Consider the following 18055-nt stretch of genomic DNA (forward strand, 5'->3'; position numbering starts at 1 on the left):
AGCTGAGACACAATTCAGAGTTTTAAAGACCGGAAAGCCTCAGATGACTGAGATCTCATCCAGGAAAACCTAACAGAACCAGAGGCAGCGGACGACGCTAATTAAGATGAGCTGCGGAATAACATCAGGTTGTCGAGTTTTTAAACGCTGTTTAAAGTGTGGATGGCGAGTGTGTCTGAAATGTTCAGTTAGCTTCTGATTTAAGATATACACAAAGGGTGATTCTGCTGCTTTTTGACCACATTAAACCAGGTCCTGCTGGAAAAACTCCAAGACTTAAGATGTTTAAATCTGGACTGAATTATTCTGCAGAGCACATCGATTCATTAAAACACAGGTTCTGATTTATGAAACCAATGTTCTTTTTATAAAAATGCAGATAATGCTCGTTTTATATATATTTATTTAGACCACATTTAGGACTAGTGTACACAGTACCAGAGTACTATAGCCACCCTTAATGGTATGGCAGATAATTTGCTAATAACAAAGTAGTTCATAATTTCAAAATGGGAAGTAATATGAATAATGTGTTTTGGGTTGAAGTAGAAAATGCAGTTTGTTTTTTATATATATACCCCAACTAAGGCTGTCCCAGATTCAAAATTTGGTTCAGTGTGAAAGGGCTATTTAGGACACATTTGCAAGACTTCTCTAGGTCTCTAAACTAGTTTAGGCTAAATGACCACACTACCATGATCTGCTCACTCTGCAATCCTACATAGCCTCTTCTGAGTGTGGTCGGAGGCGCTTTCAAGCATGACTGAATAAACTTACTCAGTCATTTGAAAACATTGTTTAGTCTCCCCTGTTTTAAATGAATAAGCACCACCAGAGTATTCAGTACGTCCAAATGAACCTCATCCACACCGGGCAGCTTGCTGCTGGAGAGCTTCTTGACCATCTCTGTGACCTCCACCAGGGTTAAGGATGAGACTTCCTTCAAGTCTAAGCAGTCTGATACAGTCTGAGCTGTGCCCTACATTCCATAAATGACTCCTTAAATGGTTTTTACAGAATTTGAGGCAAACCCAAAAGTCATTTTCTGTGGCAGCTTTAATAACAAATATGTTTTTGCAACTGAAATGCGGAAGCCATTCCCAGGTACATTTCCGCCCTTCAGGAGAACCACGAGCCAGTCAAGCTTTAGAATTTGGCCTATAGGAGGTGAATTCTTCTGATGTATACATGTCAGTGTTAGCAAAGATTCTGACCTCATTGAACTGATTTCCTTTACATACAAATTGTGTGTGTTTATATGCATACTTTACTGTATATTATCTTACATTATTATAAATGGGACATGTAGTCATAGTTCTGGTGTCATCTTTGTTTTTTTGCCCCAGTAAGGTTATTTATGTCCTGTTATTCTCAGACTAATGCAACTATGAAGTATCTGTAAATAATACTGAGTCATTTTTAAGGAGCTTTAAATTGAAGCAAAGTGTTTTTCAGTTATGTGTTACATTCTGTTTTTATTTGGTTTTCTGTTTTAGGTCCAGTCTCTGGCATCAAGGCCTAAATCATGTGAAGTGCCTGGAATCAAGTAAGTGTTCATTTTACATGTTCTACATGAATAAACTACTTCTGTTTTATCTATGGACCTATATCATGGTATATACAATATTACACTAAGCGTTTTCATATCAGACAGTACACAATAGATTTCCGCTGTTTTTAACAGCAGTAGATGGTCCAAAAACTTTTTTTATGAAATGCCACACATTCCTAGTGCTTCACACAGGATGTTTGTGTTCCTCTTTGTGCTTTTAACCTTAGAAAAGAGGAGGAAGAGATTGTTGGGACAGTTGACACCTTTGTTTACCAAATTTTTACCAAAGTTGTTTATTCCTCAGTTTAAAAAAACAAAGAAAAAACAATGTTGTTTAAAGGAAAATTAAATTGTTATGAGAATTTAATTAGCTTTAAAGCAGCAGGTAATGGTATTGTGTAGTTTACATTATAGGTCATGTTTTTATACAGAAAGCAATACTGTTCCCTGAAGCAACTTCAGATTTTTGAGATATCTGATAATGCAAAAATAAACACATAAATTCAAGTTAAATGTGAGAAAACAAAAGCATTATAAGCATAAGGACCGGCCTCACGTTGCTTTTACTGCTTCATTTTTGGTTTTCTGAAAGGGGAATATTTGTTTTTTTTTTATGCAGGAAAACATTTGTTCTTGTGTGTGTGTGTGTGTGTGCGCGTGTGTGTATAGAGTTGCTTTGTTTGGTGACTTATGAGTCACAGCTGCTATTCATAATAGCATATTGGAAAATGGGAAAAAAAAATGTAACTGACAAAATAGAAAAAAATTTGTCTAGAACACGTAATCAGGACTTTTTAAAAAATTCTGTCTCTAAAATAGTCGTGGCACTCCATTTATTGACCATACCCTTTAATTATTTGGTTGATTACATTACTTCAGATTTCTAATAAAATAAATTTCCTGTCCTTCTCTGCTGCAGTATATTCCCATCTCCGGAGCAGAACCCTGGTTTGTCCCATTATCAAGGCTCGTTGAGTACCGGTGGCTCCCTGCCTGACCTCAGCAATCTGCAGTTCCCCTCTCCACTCTCCACCCCGTTGGACCCTGAAGACAATGGAGGGTACCTCAACCTCAGCGGAGGCAGCAGCACTGGAAACCTGCCAGCTGCCATGATGCACCTCGGCATCGGCAACTCACAAGGTGGGTGGAAAACTTGGAGCTCATTTAAGACTCAAACAACAGGTCCGCGGGCCACATCTGGCCTGTGAATGAATTATCTTTGGCACAAGAAGTGCTGGTCTGCTAATAAGAATACATGCACTATCATAATACTACAAGTCCCACAATGCACTGCCAGTTCTTTGACGTGTCAGTCATGGGCCCATGCAAGTACCTCTCTTTTTCTGTAGCAGCCTGACAGAGCTACTCAGCTTTAAAAACGGCCCCTCTCCCCAAAATTTGGCTAAATGAAAAGTGGACTTTGATAACAGAGAATATGTTTATGGATGTAAAGAACAAAGCTGTGTGTCTTCTGTGTGGAAACAGTGAGGCTGTAATTAAAGAACACAACAAAACAAGGCACTTTGAAACGAAGCACTGTGACAGATACAAGCATCTGCAGGAAACAAAGGCTCCAAAGATAGAGGCGTTATTAACCCTTTAGGCGCCAGAGTTTTTCAAGTTTTTAAGTCATATTGTGAGAAAAAAAAATGTTAAATTTGAACCAGAGTTTATAAAGGCAGCAAAGTTCCTCATCAAAGTTTTTCATTTTGGCCCACTGTGTATTTGAGTTTGACACCCTGCCTGGAATTGTGCTCTGCAAATAATTTAATTTTAAAAAACGAGCACTGGAGTTTAAACTTCCTGTCCAGTTCTACTGCTGCTCAATTGAGAGTGATGGCAAGCGATGACAGGAGTAGAGCTTGTCTCATACTCCACGACAAGAAAAAACTTTGTTCTTGTTCTCAAGGCCGTTTTAAAAAACGTTCACTTTGGTCTGGTCATTTGTCTTTATGTGCAATGAACAACTGACCCGGTTAATTCAGATTTAACATGAAACTTCGTCGGTAGCAGGGCGGGGTTGTGCATGCAGCGGCGTTGGTGTCTTTAATGCCTGGGAGACTAGTTCTCCTCACAGTTTAAAAAAATCCTGGAGGAAACCCTGGTGTTAGGTTGACACACAGGACACATATTCAGCCTGTTGTTCCATGTGACTTGATATTATTATGATTGATGCGACTTTTAGTCCGGAAAATACAGTGGTTCCCCTCGAGTAGAAACACATTGTGAGGAGGCATTTCTGCAAGGGAACAACAAAGTATTTACGAACAGAGAAGCGTCCTCATGAGAGACAATCAATCCACTTTGTGCACTAATGTGGCACAATGAGCCACGTGGTGTGACGACTGTGGCTGGATTCTCTCAAAGCGCACTTCACTTGCTCAGTTTCTTAGTTCTATGTTATTTCATGGCAATAAAAGGTCCACAAAAGATTTTAATTGTCTTAATGTTTAAGCATATTGTTTAGATTACTCAGAACTGAAAATCTTGATAGGTTTATTGCCCACAATAAAGCACCAGTTTATGTACCAGGCGTATCTGCTAGGGCTCAGCCATGGCCCAATTTAACCCTGGAAGATGGCACTCTCTGGTCCAATAATTAGACTTTCAGTTTTATCTGAGTTTAGCTTAAGATTGTTGTTGCTCAGCTACTGTTTTAGAGGACAGCGTCAGCATACAGATGATAGAAGATATCACTGAGCTGTGTAATTATCTAACCTAAGGGAAGCACATTTAACAGAAAGAAAATAAGTGCCAGAACGGATCCCTGCTGGAAGCTGGATTGACCAGTACTGAGCGTGTTGTGCTATATTTAACATTTTATAACAAGTATTAGAGTAAGAGATTAAAAGGTCATGATTTGACTGCTGATCAGTCACAGTAACCAAGGGAATTTCCATACTCCAGAATTTATTAACGTTTATTTAAGTTCAACACAAGAGAATGAGCTGATAGTGGTTGCATGCAAAAAAACAGACTAATCTAAAATATCTCAGAGTGAGAGGTCCTTCACAAGACAGTAAGTCTGCGTTTTATTGATTGTTGGGACTTGAACCATCCCAACCGAACTATAGCCTAATTCTAACCTTAAATCCTAGTCTTAACTCTGAAAAGTCACTCCATATCTGTGGGGAAAAAATGCTGTCCTCATTTTCACAGGAAGTTCCCCCAAGTTTTACATGCAGTTGTGTTTTGCTCTCCATTGTAACTGTTAAAAAAAAGTACTCTCACAGCTGCATTGCTCAACCCACACGTTTTCTTTGTTGCCTTTTTGCATAAAATGTGTTTGTTAAAGTTCTAACATGTTTTTTGATGTCTCTTTTCAGCTTCGTGGTCCTCTTATTGTTTTACAAGTGTTGCCAAGCAGCACAACTTATCACATCCAGCCAGTTAATGAAAGCTATCTCATATCACACTAGCTTTGAGCATGTGCTCCCTCCCTTTGTAAAGACAGAAAAGATCTGCACACCTCTGGAAATGAGTCATTATCGGCGAAGATTGGGACTTTGTCCGTTTTAACAAGCTGAAAGTTTGTTCCAGCTCAGAGGCTTTAATGTGGGAACGATTGCTGCAGTGTTTTCAGTAGGTTTCAGCCTTCTCTGCCAGTCAGCTTTACATTATTGATAACCAGCTTGAAGGCTGTCTCTGTCTCTGACTTCCTCACTCTGAACTCTGCTGCCTGATCTGATCACACCCACTGCTGCTCCCTTTCACTCTTTCCTCTTTGTGTGCGCAGTTAGGCTCGCATGTCGGACACAGTTCAGCTTGACTGAGCACCGAAGTGACAGAGGAATTTTGACCCTCTTTTGGCTCACTACAATCGCCTCTTTTCTTTTCCCTCATTTTCCTTTCCTCTGCGTCCCATCCATCCCTCCCTCCCTGATCACACAATAAAGTCTAGTGTTTCGTGTCAGGGACTGGAGAGCACGCTGGAAAATCCAGTGCATACACACACAGCAACCACAAGTTTACCTCATTTACACCCAAGCGAATATGAAGGATTTATGTGTGGATGTGTTGCTGTCTTTATTTGTCTCACCAGGTCTCTCCTCTTCCTTGAGCAATCCTTCCATTCAGGCCTCTCTCAGCAACTGCCAGCTGCAGTCATCGCTCAGCAATCCCTCCATCAGTTCATCCCTGCGTCTGTCCAGCAACTCACCACGGCGACGACCAACTCCCATCAGCCCCCTCACGCTGTCTCCAGGAGCCGAGCAGCGCAGGGGTCTGGCCAAGCAGCTGTCTCCCACCATGCCCCCCTCGCTGTCCCCCATCACACAGGTGCACTCACTTTACAGAACAGGGTTTCTCTCATAGATTAAAAAAAATACAGTTCTTACTTTTGATGGATAAGTGTGGTGAGTAATGACACCTAGATCAGAATAAATAAGCTTTATTTTGCTTGCAGAAAGTTTGTACTGACTCCTGCTGGCTCTCTCTGTTCTTTAAAGGGTGTTGCTTTGGATACCAGCAACATGCCAAGGGAACCTCCCCCTCCCTACCCGCTCTACCAACAATCGCAGCATGTAGTGGATCAGGGCCGACAACGCCAGCAGCCGCACCAGCTGCCACCACAGCAGCATCAGCAGCATCAACAGCATCAGCAGCATCAGCCCGTGTCGCCTCTGCAGAGCATCCCTCTGGACTTCAACACAGGCCAAGTAAGCGCTGTGAAGGGACATCCATGTCAGGACGTGTGTGTGTCAGCACAGACTAGTTTTACATAAAAAAAAAAATGATTAAAACAAGAATTAAAAATACAGTCTATAGTACTTGCAAAAATATTTGTAGATTAATCATCTTATTGTTTTTGTTATAGCTAAATTCTAAGGTTCTAATTAGACTTTATTTTCTTCATGTTTTGTTTAGGTTATTTAATTAATTTTTGAAATAAAATGACACAAACAAAAGATGATCCAGACCCATAAAAGGAACAGATAAAAGAAAATCTTATACAAACGGCCCCTACTTTTTTCACTTTTGGCCAGTTAAAATAAAATTAGGCTAACATAGCCTCTCACATCTAACTGCCAATGCCAAAGGCCCGGAGATGAGTGTAGAATGATGTATAATGGTTTCCCTAATTGGTTATTTAACTGAGCTTGATAAGGATCTTAAAGTTCAAGGTTCTCCAGGTAACTTCATTGATACCCAAAGGTATATTTGATTTGCAGTAAAAAGGAGAGGCCATCCTTTGTACAATAAACAAGACACAATAACAGACACTTAAGGACAATATGAAATACACAAACACACAAAAAAGTGGGTACTCGTGTAATCTAAGGCAAGGGCATAAATCAGTGCATAAAAAAACTTTTTAAAAAAAACATAAAAGAATAAATGCCAATATAAAAAAAGCTAATCACCGTAGGTCAAAATCTAAGATAGAACTGTAATAAATAACAACAAGCAATAAAGAAATAGTTGACTCCAGTAAAAGATTAGAAAGTGCTTACAGCTTTGTTTGAAAAGGACGCAGCTACAGGAACAAAGCTTTTCCTCTAGCGTGTTTCATCCCGGGACTGATCCATTTATTTATATCATGTGTGATGGAGCAGGGACGCCTTTTTAAATCATGCTGGGCACGAAGCCCCCAGGACAATATGAACCAATTATTACCTAATGGCAAACAAGGCAGGTGATAACTTAACCATATAAAATCTATCCAAATATTACACTTTGAACTGTTTTTGTGTGTTTTCTGACAGCCCAACAATATGGCAACATTCTTCAGTGACCCCTTCATCGAGCAACAGTTCCCTAATCGCCAGAGCAAGAACCTTCCCTATCAGGTGAGGGACTATAAACACCAACAAAGTGTGTGTTTAACATATTAAAATGACAAGAGAGTAAACAGCAGAAACACTGAGCTCTGTTGTTAATCTGCAACATTTCTCTAAATCCCAGCCATGAATCATCATATTATTTTATTCCAAAATGTTAATAAGGTCTTAATTGCGCTGTCAGCGTTCTAAGAAAACATTGTACAACTATCACGATAAATAATCTGCCAGGGTGTCCATGGCGCCACTTCAGCTCACTCATTCTCTCTGTTTTCTCTCGATGGCCATTTTCTCTCCACCATCTGCCGGATAGTTGGATCAGTTCAGTCTGTTGGAAAACGCAATGAGCTCCACAACAGGGGGGTCCTGCCTCGATCCTTCATCCTCCTCACTCTACTACTCCCAGGCTGCTTTGTCAGGGCTGGGCGGCAGTCACGGAAGCCTGCAGGACCCGATGCAGATGAGGTCCAACATGCTGTACTCAAACTGCAGCGGAGGACTTCCCAACATTATACTTACTGGTGAGTCTGACCCACCTGTATACTTCATATATATATATATATATATATATATATATATAAATAGATAGATAGATAGATATCAACAGTGTTGACACATCCAAATAGGGACTTCTGTTTATCACAGTTTAGGTAGTTAGAGTATATCCCCCAGGCTAGTATCGCCGTGAAGGTCAATTTTAAATATATTGTGCATCCCTAGTTAGAATCTGTAAAAAGTTCTGTTTTAATGCCCACTCTGCAGTCCGTCTCTATCAGTTCATTACTGTGGTAACAATCCGGAATCATTACTGTGCAAAGTTCCTCATCCTGTCTCTGCACCTGAAGGTCATTTTTCATATCTCCCATTGGCAGTTTGACAATTAACTGCTTAAGATTTGCTGCATGAACTCAATCACTCACCTGAATTTGATCCCCTCATAGAACTTCCAGTGATGCAGGTTCACAGCCAAGAATGGTCCACCAGTGAGATACCTGAACACCCAAACCAGATCAACAGAACTACAGATTTCAGAATTGGGTACAAACATTTGGCTCTGAAATCTTTTTATATTGTGGACATTCGTATTGAAATGAGAAGATATTTACATACGAGTTAGTGGTGAATTTCCTGTCTTCAGTGTAGGTGGAGAGAATCTGTGGACATTAAATCTGATCAGGACAGTCAAACATTGTGCAAACTTGTATTGAATTATTTATTAAACAAAACTCTTTTCATTTAGGCTAAAACAAAAACATGAAACTTAAATAATGTGCTAACTCACTGTAAATCGTAACAGCTCAGCAGAATCTTATGTTTTATATCTTAAATTTTTCCTCATCAAGATGTCATCACTTACAGAAGCTTCAGAGCTTCTGTAATTGCTGTATTAATTGGACTAAGTTCAGCTATCAATGTCAAAATTCTGCTCAAAGCTGATGTAGCTTCAGATTTTTAGCCACTAGGGGACAGTTAAACCCCTAAATTCAACAAGTCCAGTCAGAGCTGATTTTAAGTTCATGAATGTGCTGGACCCGTTCCCCTTATAGTAATGAGTACATTTATAATTATGAGATAAAGTCAATGTCGTTGACCTTAGAAACAGATTCAAATTCATTTATAATTCTTTACAGTAAAATTATTAGTTGGGTTGTTAGGAATTATTTGTGCTGTATCTTTTCACTGAGAGCAAAAATACATGTCTTGGATTTAAATAGGAGCGTCTCCCGGGCAACTTGTTTTCAGAAGCTGGCACAGACTGTTCCCACAGGAGCAGGACGAGCATATTCTCCTAAGGCTGTTGACATTCGCCTGGACGTTCCCTTCAGGTGCAGAGATCTCAGTCTAATCAGGGCTTAGGTTTGAGCACAGTGCTCTTTAACTCTGGAGAAAGTCAGGGATTTAAAAAAAGAGCTGTCATGAGTAATGATGAATGCAGTGTTTCTGTCAGCTATAGCAAGAGGAAGTGTTTCCCAGACTTGAGGAAACATTCACCCACCATCATCTGTTTCTCTCAGATGACTCCAACCCGAGTTTGTCGAAGGACATCAGCAGCACGCTCTCCACCGTGCCCGAATGTTTTGACTCAGAGGGAGGCTTCCCACTGGAGGACGAGCTGCACATCGAGCCTCTAAGCCTGGACGGCCTGAGCATGCTCAGTGATCCCGACATGGTGCTGCCGGACCCATCTGTGGAGGATACTTTCCGCAGCGACAGGCTCTGAATGAAACAAGCGTCACACATTCAGAGGAAGAAGCACACACATGAATTTTGCAGTGTATAGTGTACAAATCTGAATATGCATGCAGACAATCTCTATAGGGCCACTGTGCATGCATCCACTGCCACTAAGATTCATTAAATGTGAAAGACAAACAGCATGCGCACAGTCATCCACACCTTTTTTAAAAAGGAGACTCGTGAACAAACTGTTTACACCTGCTTGGCGCAGTTCCCCTTAAAGCATGCTTGAGCTCATGTTTTGTGAGGTTTTATTTGAAATGATGAGATTAAAAAAAAATCTGCACTGGGATCTGATGCAGGTCCAGCTCTGAGTCTTTGCACCTCCTCCAGACAGCTTCTCCCCCTCAAACCAAAACGACTCAGAGAAACACACGAGACAATCCAGAGAGGAGCAAAAGTCCTCCCGCTCCTTTCTCATCACCAACTCACCATTCCCTCTTGCAGAAACCATGGCAACACCATAACCATGGTTACACACCATAGCAACCCCATAGCCATGCTGAAGAGCAGCAATAAATGCCAGAACACAATCAGTGTTTCTTACAGCTCTAATAAAGGAGCTGGAGCAGCTTCAGGTAAAGTGGAGTCCTGCTGCATCGTGGCCACCTCAGGCTCCAGAGCGATCGCAGCAGAAATGAAGACTAGAAGGATTTAAGTTTTTCTTTTCAAATGTCTTTCTTTGCCTATGGTGTCAGATTATTTTTAAAATGTTAGCCACAGATTTATAATATATATATATTCATATATATGCCTCAAATTTCAGTCAGATTAGTGTATTTTCAAACAAGATAAAAAGGGCAAACTGTTTACAAAGATGAGCTTTTAATAATACTAATTTTTCATTTCTAATTGAAAAATACAACTCGAATAAAAGATGTTTCCTTGCAATTTGGCTGGATTTTAACTTTCCTCTCTGGCAGAACTTGGACAGAACTGGGATAATTTAACATCACACCCCTTTTTCTATTTTTCAACATGTGATACTTAAAATATTTGTTGCATATGATTTATTTTACATTTTTTACTGACACGTTAAAGGCGCTTGTACTGTACTTAACATCAGATTGTGAATAAGGGCATGCGCTATGCTACTGTGGATCCATAATGTCCTACATCTGTTGGCTTTCTGTCCTTTTCGTTGTAGGAGCTTTAGTGAAGCACCTCCCCCCGTATACACCCCCCCACGCAGTCAGGGCGAGTCATTCAGAGAGGGTGGACATCGGACATCATGTAAAATTGCACTATTTTTGCAGCTATTGGTTCACATTGTGTCAACTAATATTTTTACACCTGATGACCCAAAGAAGTTAAATGAAGCTGTTGCTCTCTGTGCGTGTTTGTGTATATAAATATATATATGTCAACACACACTTTTTAAATTGCAAATTTCCAGTTTTGAACTGATGTGGAGAAAAAAAAACGGAGCACAATTGGTTTCCTGGTCGTCGACCACGTTGTCCTGTGATAGTGTGTTTTTGTGAAGAGCTCATACTCAGAGTTGGTTATGTAACAGCTCTGCCATGTTGGGCATTGACTGCCCCCTTGTGTCACTTTTAATAAACTCAAAGAGCTTTTTTTTAATGTTTGCTCTTTTACCTATGCAACTTTTTCAGACTAAGTGGAACCTGTTGAACAGGTGCAGCTATGCAGCGTAACATGGCTCATAGGTTCAGTTTTTACTTGCACAATGCGAGGGATCAAATTTACTAGAAGTCACAATATTACATGTGTCCATGTCCACAGTGTGGGTTGACGTTCGGTGTGTGAGTCCAGCTGATCAGCAGTCAGAGAAGGATCTTGTGCAACTTTTTGCACTGTTGTCTTCATTTTTTGTTCAATCCAGGGGTGTCACTGTAGATTGTGGGTCCTTTCTGTTTCATTACTTGTCAGATTTAACAGGGATGCTGGGGTTGGGCTGAGGTTGTTTTTGTAAGGGTTTAAATTCAGTTTCGGATGTGTTATCATTGATGTTATTATAGTTGCTCTTGTCTCTTTCATACAGTGGATGGAGCCATATCGCAGTGTAATTTTGCTGTTTTTTGGGTTTCATTTTCCCCCCGTTTGTCCCAGCCTGTTTCTTGCCGTCTGAACGCCTGCCTTCTGCTGCCTTACTTTGTTGTATTTTCATATTCCAGCAGTTACCTGCATCAGCTGATAATCACTACCCTCCAGCTTTAGCTCAGTATTTGCTGCCCTTGGTTGTTTTCTATAACTTAGTCTGTGTCTCTTTTTTTTTTTAGTTGCATTTGAAAATGTACAGTTCTGTTATTTAAAAAAATGTTTCTGTCCACTAGTGTTACTTTTTTTAATGTCATTTTGAGTTGATTTTCCTTCAAGATATAAAATTTTATTTGTATGTATGTTATAGTGCTTATCTTTCTGATTTAATATAAATAATTAAAACTATACTGTGTATTATGTCTAAAAAGTGTTGCCTGTCTGTCATTGGATGTGATGATAATTGTTGCCAGTAGATGGCAGTAGTATGATGTAAACGAGACTTAGACATACTTCAAGCAACACGTCTGTTTGGAAGAAGTCGTGGAGGAAGAGGCAAAATAATCACCACTTATACAGAGTAGCATTAGCTTTAGTCCTATTTTGGCTAAATTGTGTGCTCTGTTTAACGCTACTCTCCTAATATTGCTGATTGATTGTCCATAATTGCCTCTAAAACCTTAAAATACAACTTAGGTAATCATCCTATGAAGCCAAATTCCAAATTCATTCAAATTAAAGGTCAGACAAAACCAAAACTCTTTATTTTCGGAAAACATACATTAAAGTTGAAATTGTTGTGATTTTTTTATTTAAATAGGAAATTGATTCATAATTTGCATTTCAAGTCTAAAAATGCCAAGTTTTTACTATTTAAAAGAGTACTTTTAGCACTTATAAGGCTGTTGCACCTGGTTTATTAACAGGAAATCTGACCTCATAGTGGAAACAGTGGTATTAACGCGGAGAAACTCGGGAGGAAATGACATAAAATGATGCCCAGATGGAATGTGGAGAATTAAGGAATTTATTGTCCCACATGGCTGGTGGATACAAAGGAACTGATACGTACAGGAAGGATGGGCAGAACAAACCAAATAAAAGAAAAACAACCAGTCTAACTAATTATCATTCAAACCACCACAAACAAAAACCTCGCTGACTGTACTGACTCCCAAACAAAAATAACCCGAAGCAGCTCTGCCAAATAATGATCTAACAACAGAAGGAAAACTGCGTAAGGTTTACAATCCTAACTGGCCCAATCTACAAACAACTATCAATTAACATGATTACTCATAAACTAAAGCAAAAAGCTTTAAAGGCTCAACACGACCTCAGGGGTCAGACACAATTCAGTAGGCTATCTCCCAAAAGGCAACCAGAGTCACTACATGTGATGTACCAGCTTTTTATGTTCTAGAATCAATTTTCATGTTAAAATATTGATATTTTACTGATTTGGGGTAAAAATGCAGTCTATCACAAACTGGAATACAATGGATCTTTTCCAAATTATATCTAGTTGGCAGGAACTACTTTTTTTTTCCACCGTATGTGAAATGGCCCAGCGTAGGGGCGCAGCACCACATCTCTCACCCGGTCAAGCTGTAGCATCATGTATGGAGATGAACAGCAACGGCGCGATGTATGATGTGTGTGGGAAGACAGAGAGGAGTTGTATCAACACCACAAACCTTTAACACCTGAGAGTCGACCATAACGCAGTATGCAAGTTATGATGAGGAGAAGCAGGGGAGGAGGGGGACAGGTGCTGTAAGGGCTGAGACGCGTCACTCTTGGAGTCTTTGACGCTGCAGGCAGGTACTAACCTTTATTCAGAGGGAGGAAATGTGGAGCTCTGTAACACTGATGCTACATTTAGGGGAAGTGTTTTTCCCTAGTGGCATTTTATATTTATTTATGCACTTTACTGGTAGTTTCAGTTTGAGTCACAAAGTATTTTATAAAAATGTAGCTACCACATCCTTTCCCTTCAGCGTAGCTGCTTTGAAAGTGAGTTTCCAAACACATTAAGCTGCTGTACAACGTATCGGTATCGGATTGGTATCGGCAATACAGGCTTGTATTTTCCTTGGTATCGGATCGGAAAGAAAATGAGTGGTACCACTGACTGAAGGGACGCCGCATCTTTTTATTATGGAGGGAGGCCTCAGCAGCAGCCAGAGAGCAGGTGACGTGCAGCCAATCCCAGCCAGGCGGTAGCATGATGAGCTGCATAGCAGATGGATTAATTAGCTGCACTGGTGACAGCCGTAACAGGGGTGTTTTGTGGGGACACAGGCTCATTGGCCTCCATGGTGCCATCCTAGAAAAACAACCAAATTCTAACAAATCTTTAGTGTATACTTCACCTGGATAAGGTACAAGTGAATGCAGTGTGTAATCTATTTCTATATGTTGTTAAACATCAGCACTACCATGTTATTGATAATGATGCTGCATTATTCCATAATACCTGTTTGTCCAAACTGTTTACATCTACAAAGAGGGTGTAAAAGTCATGAAACTACCAGATGTGACAACCAAGGATGCTGGAACAGCACTAATAAAGCTTGTGATATGGTTTAAAGCCATAAAATGCAGGATCATCCTGAGTAAACAATTATTAATGAAAAGAAAATATCATAGGCTGTTTGCTTTTACACGTATTATTTTACTTTTTATACCAGATGACAACTTTAGTTGGAATAATCAGATAATTATTTCCAAAAATCTAGTCCCTTTTTAATAAACTGTTACATTTAAAACCCTTTGTAACCCTTTTCTCAGTCTCTGCCTCTCCTGGCCACCCAATCAAAAATGTTCTAGACCCACCCGTTTACATTTAGAAAAAACCAAAAGCAAGCCATCACTAACAACTAAAGAAGCAGCCGTGGACTGTGGACGGTTGGATAAATGTAATATTCAAGTTATAAATCACCAATCAGAACTGGCTAAGGAGATGATCTTGGAGCATTTATGTGTAATATATTTTATTTATTATTAGTATTATTAGTTTACAGAGATTATTAGAAAAAGAACATTTTTTTAAAAGAACCTTGTGAACCATCAGTTTTCAGTGGAGACTTTGTTTATATTCTTACTTTTTAAGTTACCTTCGTGGTGGAGTTAATGAATGCGCTCCGAACTGCAGCATTTTAAAGACGTCCCTGGATTTTCTCCTGGCAAAGTGTTTCTGACCTCCGTGCTGATGTGGCAGCTGTGTCCTGTCAGGTGAAATTGATGGCCTTGACACTGTGTGTTTATTTAAAAAATCTCAAATTGAAGTCAGATGGCAACAATTTAATGATGGATTCTTTCTCCCCGCCAGCCTTCCAAGGCGGCTCGAGGTAGGTTGAACTCATGAGGAGTGGATTTAGTCTTCTCTTATAAAAAGATCACCTCCAAATTATTAACTCAAGTGTGGCATCATCAGTCTGGATTTGGACAAATAAAGTCTGATTTATTAAATTGGAAGTTAATTCAAGTCCTAAAGTCTCACATTAACTTTGGCCAAACAGAATTTCACACTGAATGAAGACAGAACAAGGAAGTTCTTAGTTTAAAAGGAAGAAGTGTCCTTTTGCAACCTGTATGCATCTAACAACCTTCAGACCTTCAATTATATTCATTGTTTAGATGACCTTTTTCACCAGGCATTAGTCTGAGACCTTGATTCTGCAGCAAAATACTTGTTCTCAGTCAGTCAACACTGAATAATTGGCACCCAGTAGGTGGAAATTTCAGCATAGGGGTGTGTGACCATGGTATAGTGTGGCAGATGGACAGTGTGAACTCCTGGAAATCAGCCAAGCCTTATATATCAGATGCAGTCTGGGAGCGAGTTCCCAAAACAACAACATACGCACACACATGCAGTGAGAGAGCTGAGCAGATAATCACAGTCCTCAGTCAGAGAGCTGGAGTCGGTCCACAGAGTGAGTCCAGGCAGGTCAGGATGCCAACCTGAATTCCTCTGAGAATGATGTTAGTGTGTGTTTATGTGTGTGTGTGTGTGCACCATCCAGCTGGTGGGAATCTGGAGGTGCGCTGAGCTGTGCTGCTGCCTGGGAGTAATTAATGGCCTTCCTAAAGCTGCTTGTTTTCTAACAATGTAGCAGTTTTACTCTATCTGACTTGTTTTCAAGTCATTTATAAAAACAAAGTGTGATGAAGTGAAGAACTGCTCATTTTTAATAGACATTTATGCACTTCTTTTTACCCAAAGGGCCATTTACTGGCTCTTTTCAGAGCTTTTAGCTGCAACTCACAGACTTCATCAGTGGACAGGGGTCTGCTTTTCAAAAACAGAGCATTCCTTGATAATTAAGCTTACATGCAGCCTGTATTTGCAATCAAAATGTAATGTAGAAGTAAGAAGAAGAAAAAACACTAGCTGCACAGCATCAAATGCAACTCTGAGAGATTTATTGAGTCTCCTGCTAAGAAAGTGGAGCTATTAACTGGACAGATTTTTTTTCCTGGTGTTGAAAACAAGGATAATTCTCAATTCTTCTTAAACACATGACCAGCATCTTCCTGCTAGTATGTTTTCAGTTTGTTCTGCTTGTTCATGTAAAGCTGTGGTTTTTTCCCACAACTTCACATTGACCCTGACCTCAACATGGTCTCGAGGTTTTCAGGAAGCAAGGTTTATTTCTTCCTGTCATCTCTTCTAAACTTCATAAACTTCCCTCCCCCTCGTTTAATCTGCCTCCATCGTTACCTGTGAGGAAAATGTTGTTGTTCCATTGTTGGGCTTCAGGTTATGTTTTTGGTTGGATTTCATGAATGATTGGGTCCCAAAATTACAGATGCAGTATTTATGTGCATTTTTTAAGTGCCTCTTTATGTGAGATGTTCACAACATCATGAGTTCAGTATGCTTTTAGCTATCAACTCTTGATGCTGAACCTAAATTTAACGTCTTAACGTATGCTGTAGCTCCGTGCTTTGTTTCCACATTCCTTTCTTCTGTTTCACAGCTTCTCGTTCTCCCTTGTTTGAATGTTCTCTGTTGTTAACTTATGTCCTTGTTCTTTTACTGTCAGCAGTAAGAAGCATCCTTGACTTTCACTGGCCAACCTCTGAGCTTTTACCACATATTTTGGTGTTTAGCAGCAGATTCCATCCAGAGGAAAAACTACAACTGCAAACATCCACGTTCTACCAGTGCTCGGAATATTGATAAGAGAGAACAAAGGGTGCTTATAACATGTTTTCTCGTTTTCATTTTAATGCTGGTAAGATTTTTTTTTGTTTGTTTTTTTTTTGTTTTGTTCAAGTCCTGTGATTAAATTTAACTAAAAGTTAGCCTACACCTCTAGGTTCCTCCACAGCCCCTGGTACCTGGGTGCAGGGGCTGCTTTGTCAGAGCCTGTTTGCTCTGAATTTAATCGCATCAAGATGAAAACTTCTCAGAATGAGAAACCTTTCAACAACAAAGAGATGCAACAACAAAACCATTACAGACAGGTGTAAGAAGACACATAAAAAAATGTGTTTAAATTGGTTCTATGTTTGCTTATGTAAATATATAGAAAATTAACACATTTACTGTGTCTTGCCATTGTCTTTCTTTTATTATTTTATTTTTATAATAAAGAATCTTAAATTATGGCTGGAAAACACAACATACTGACAGAAACTACAACAACAAACTGGATCTTACCACAACTTTGAGAAAAAAAAGTAACAAAAATTGAATTAAATTTCCAAAAACTAACTAACAGCAAAATTTCAGAAAACACAAACAGTAAATGCAACAAAGAATTTATCAAAACCAAAAGCTCATTATCTCAAAACCCACTGTAATATTTCATAAAACAGATGTAAAGAATGTTTGGCTTGTCTTGTCACTAAAATGTTGTAGTTTTCTGTCATGTTTACTCAAGTTTCATGTTCTCTGAATGTGTTGAGTTTAAGGTTTCAGTGTGTTTTGCAGCCGAGCTACACACAGAGCAGATTTATCGGACTCACCTGAGAGCTGTAACAGCACTGTGCCAATAACTAGTATCACCTCAGGAAGACTCTCTGGACGACATTCCTTTATTTTGGACTAAGATCTGTCCTTTGTCTTACATATAAAACAGGTTAGGTTCACCTCCTTTCAGCTACATAACGTTGCTAAAATGAGGAACATTCTGTCTCAGCGTGATGCAGAAAAACTGCTCCACACATTTGTTACTGCTGCAATTCCTCATTACCTGGCTGTCCAGATGGGAATTTGCAGGACAGATCATACTTCTCTGAATTTATCAAATGTCATCTGCATGTCATTCAGCTCTGCAGAGGCCTGGTAACGAGCCAGTCATTTAATTCAGGTGTGTTTGAGAAGGGTTGCATCTAAATGTTGCAGGATGGTAGATCTCAAGGACCGGACTTGGGCACCCCTGCGTTAAACCATCCCATACAGCAAAAATCTGAATCACAGGAAAAGCAAGGCTCTCCTCAGTCACCATCCAGCTGAAATGCTTGTGAT

The 18055-nt window shown here is 39.7% G+C and overlaps 1 protein-coding gene across 4 annotated transcripts in view; it reads left to right on the top strand.

Moving 5' to 3' along the window:
• crtc3 (CREB regulated transcription coactivator 3) overlaps positions 1-10879 on the top strand; it is a 47492-nt gene extending 36613 nt beyond the window's left edge. For all 4 annotated transcript variants that reach the window (XM_041986365.1, XM_041986370.1, XM_041986373.1 and 1 more), the window contains 7 exons: positions 1497-1546; positions 2472-2692; positions 5595-5830; positions 6001-6210; positions 7258-7341; positions 7646-7853; positions 9348-10879. In XM_041986365.1, coding sequence (XP_041842299.1) covers positions 1497-1546; positions 2472-2692; positions 5595-5830; positions 6001-6210; positions 7258-7341; positions 7646-7853; positions 9348-9553 — 1215 coding nt within the window. In that variant the 3' untranslated portion in view covers positions 9554-10879. The remainder of the gene's footprint in view (positions 1-1496; positions 1547-2471; positions 2693-5594; positions 5831-6000; positions 6211-7257; positions 7342-7645; positions 7854-9347) is intronic.
• Positions 10880-18055: the final 7176 nt, after the last annotated feature.

The sequence above is a fragment of the Melanotaenia boesemani genome, chromosome 1 (genome assembly GCF_017639745.1).
Source record: "Melanotaenia boesemani isolate fMelBoe1 chromosome 1, fMelBoe1.pri, whole genome shotgun sequence".
Classification (NCBI taxonomy): domain Eukaryota; kingdom Metazoa; phylum Chordata; class Actinopteri; order Atheriniformes; family Melanotaeniidae; genus Melanotaenia; species Melanotaenia boesemani.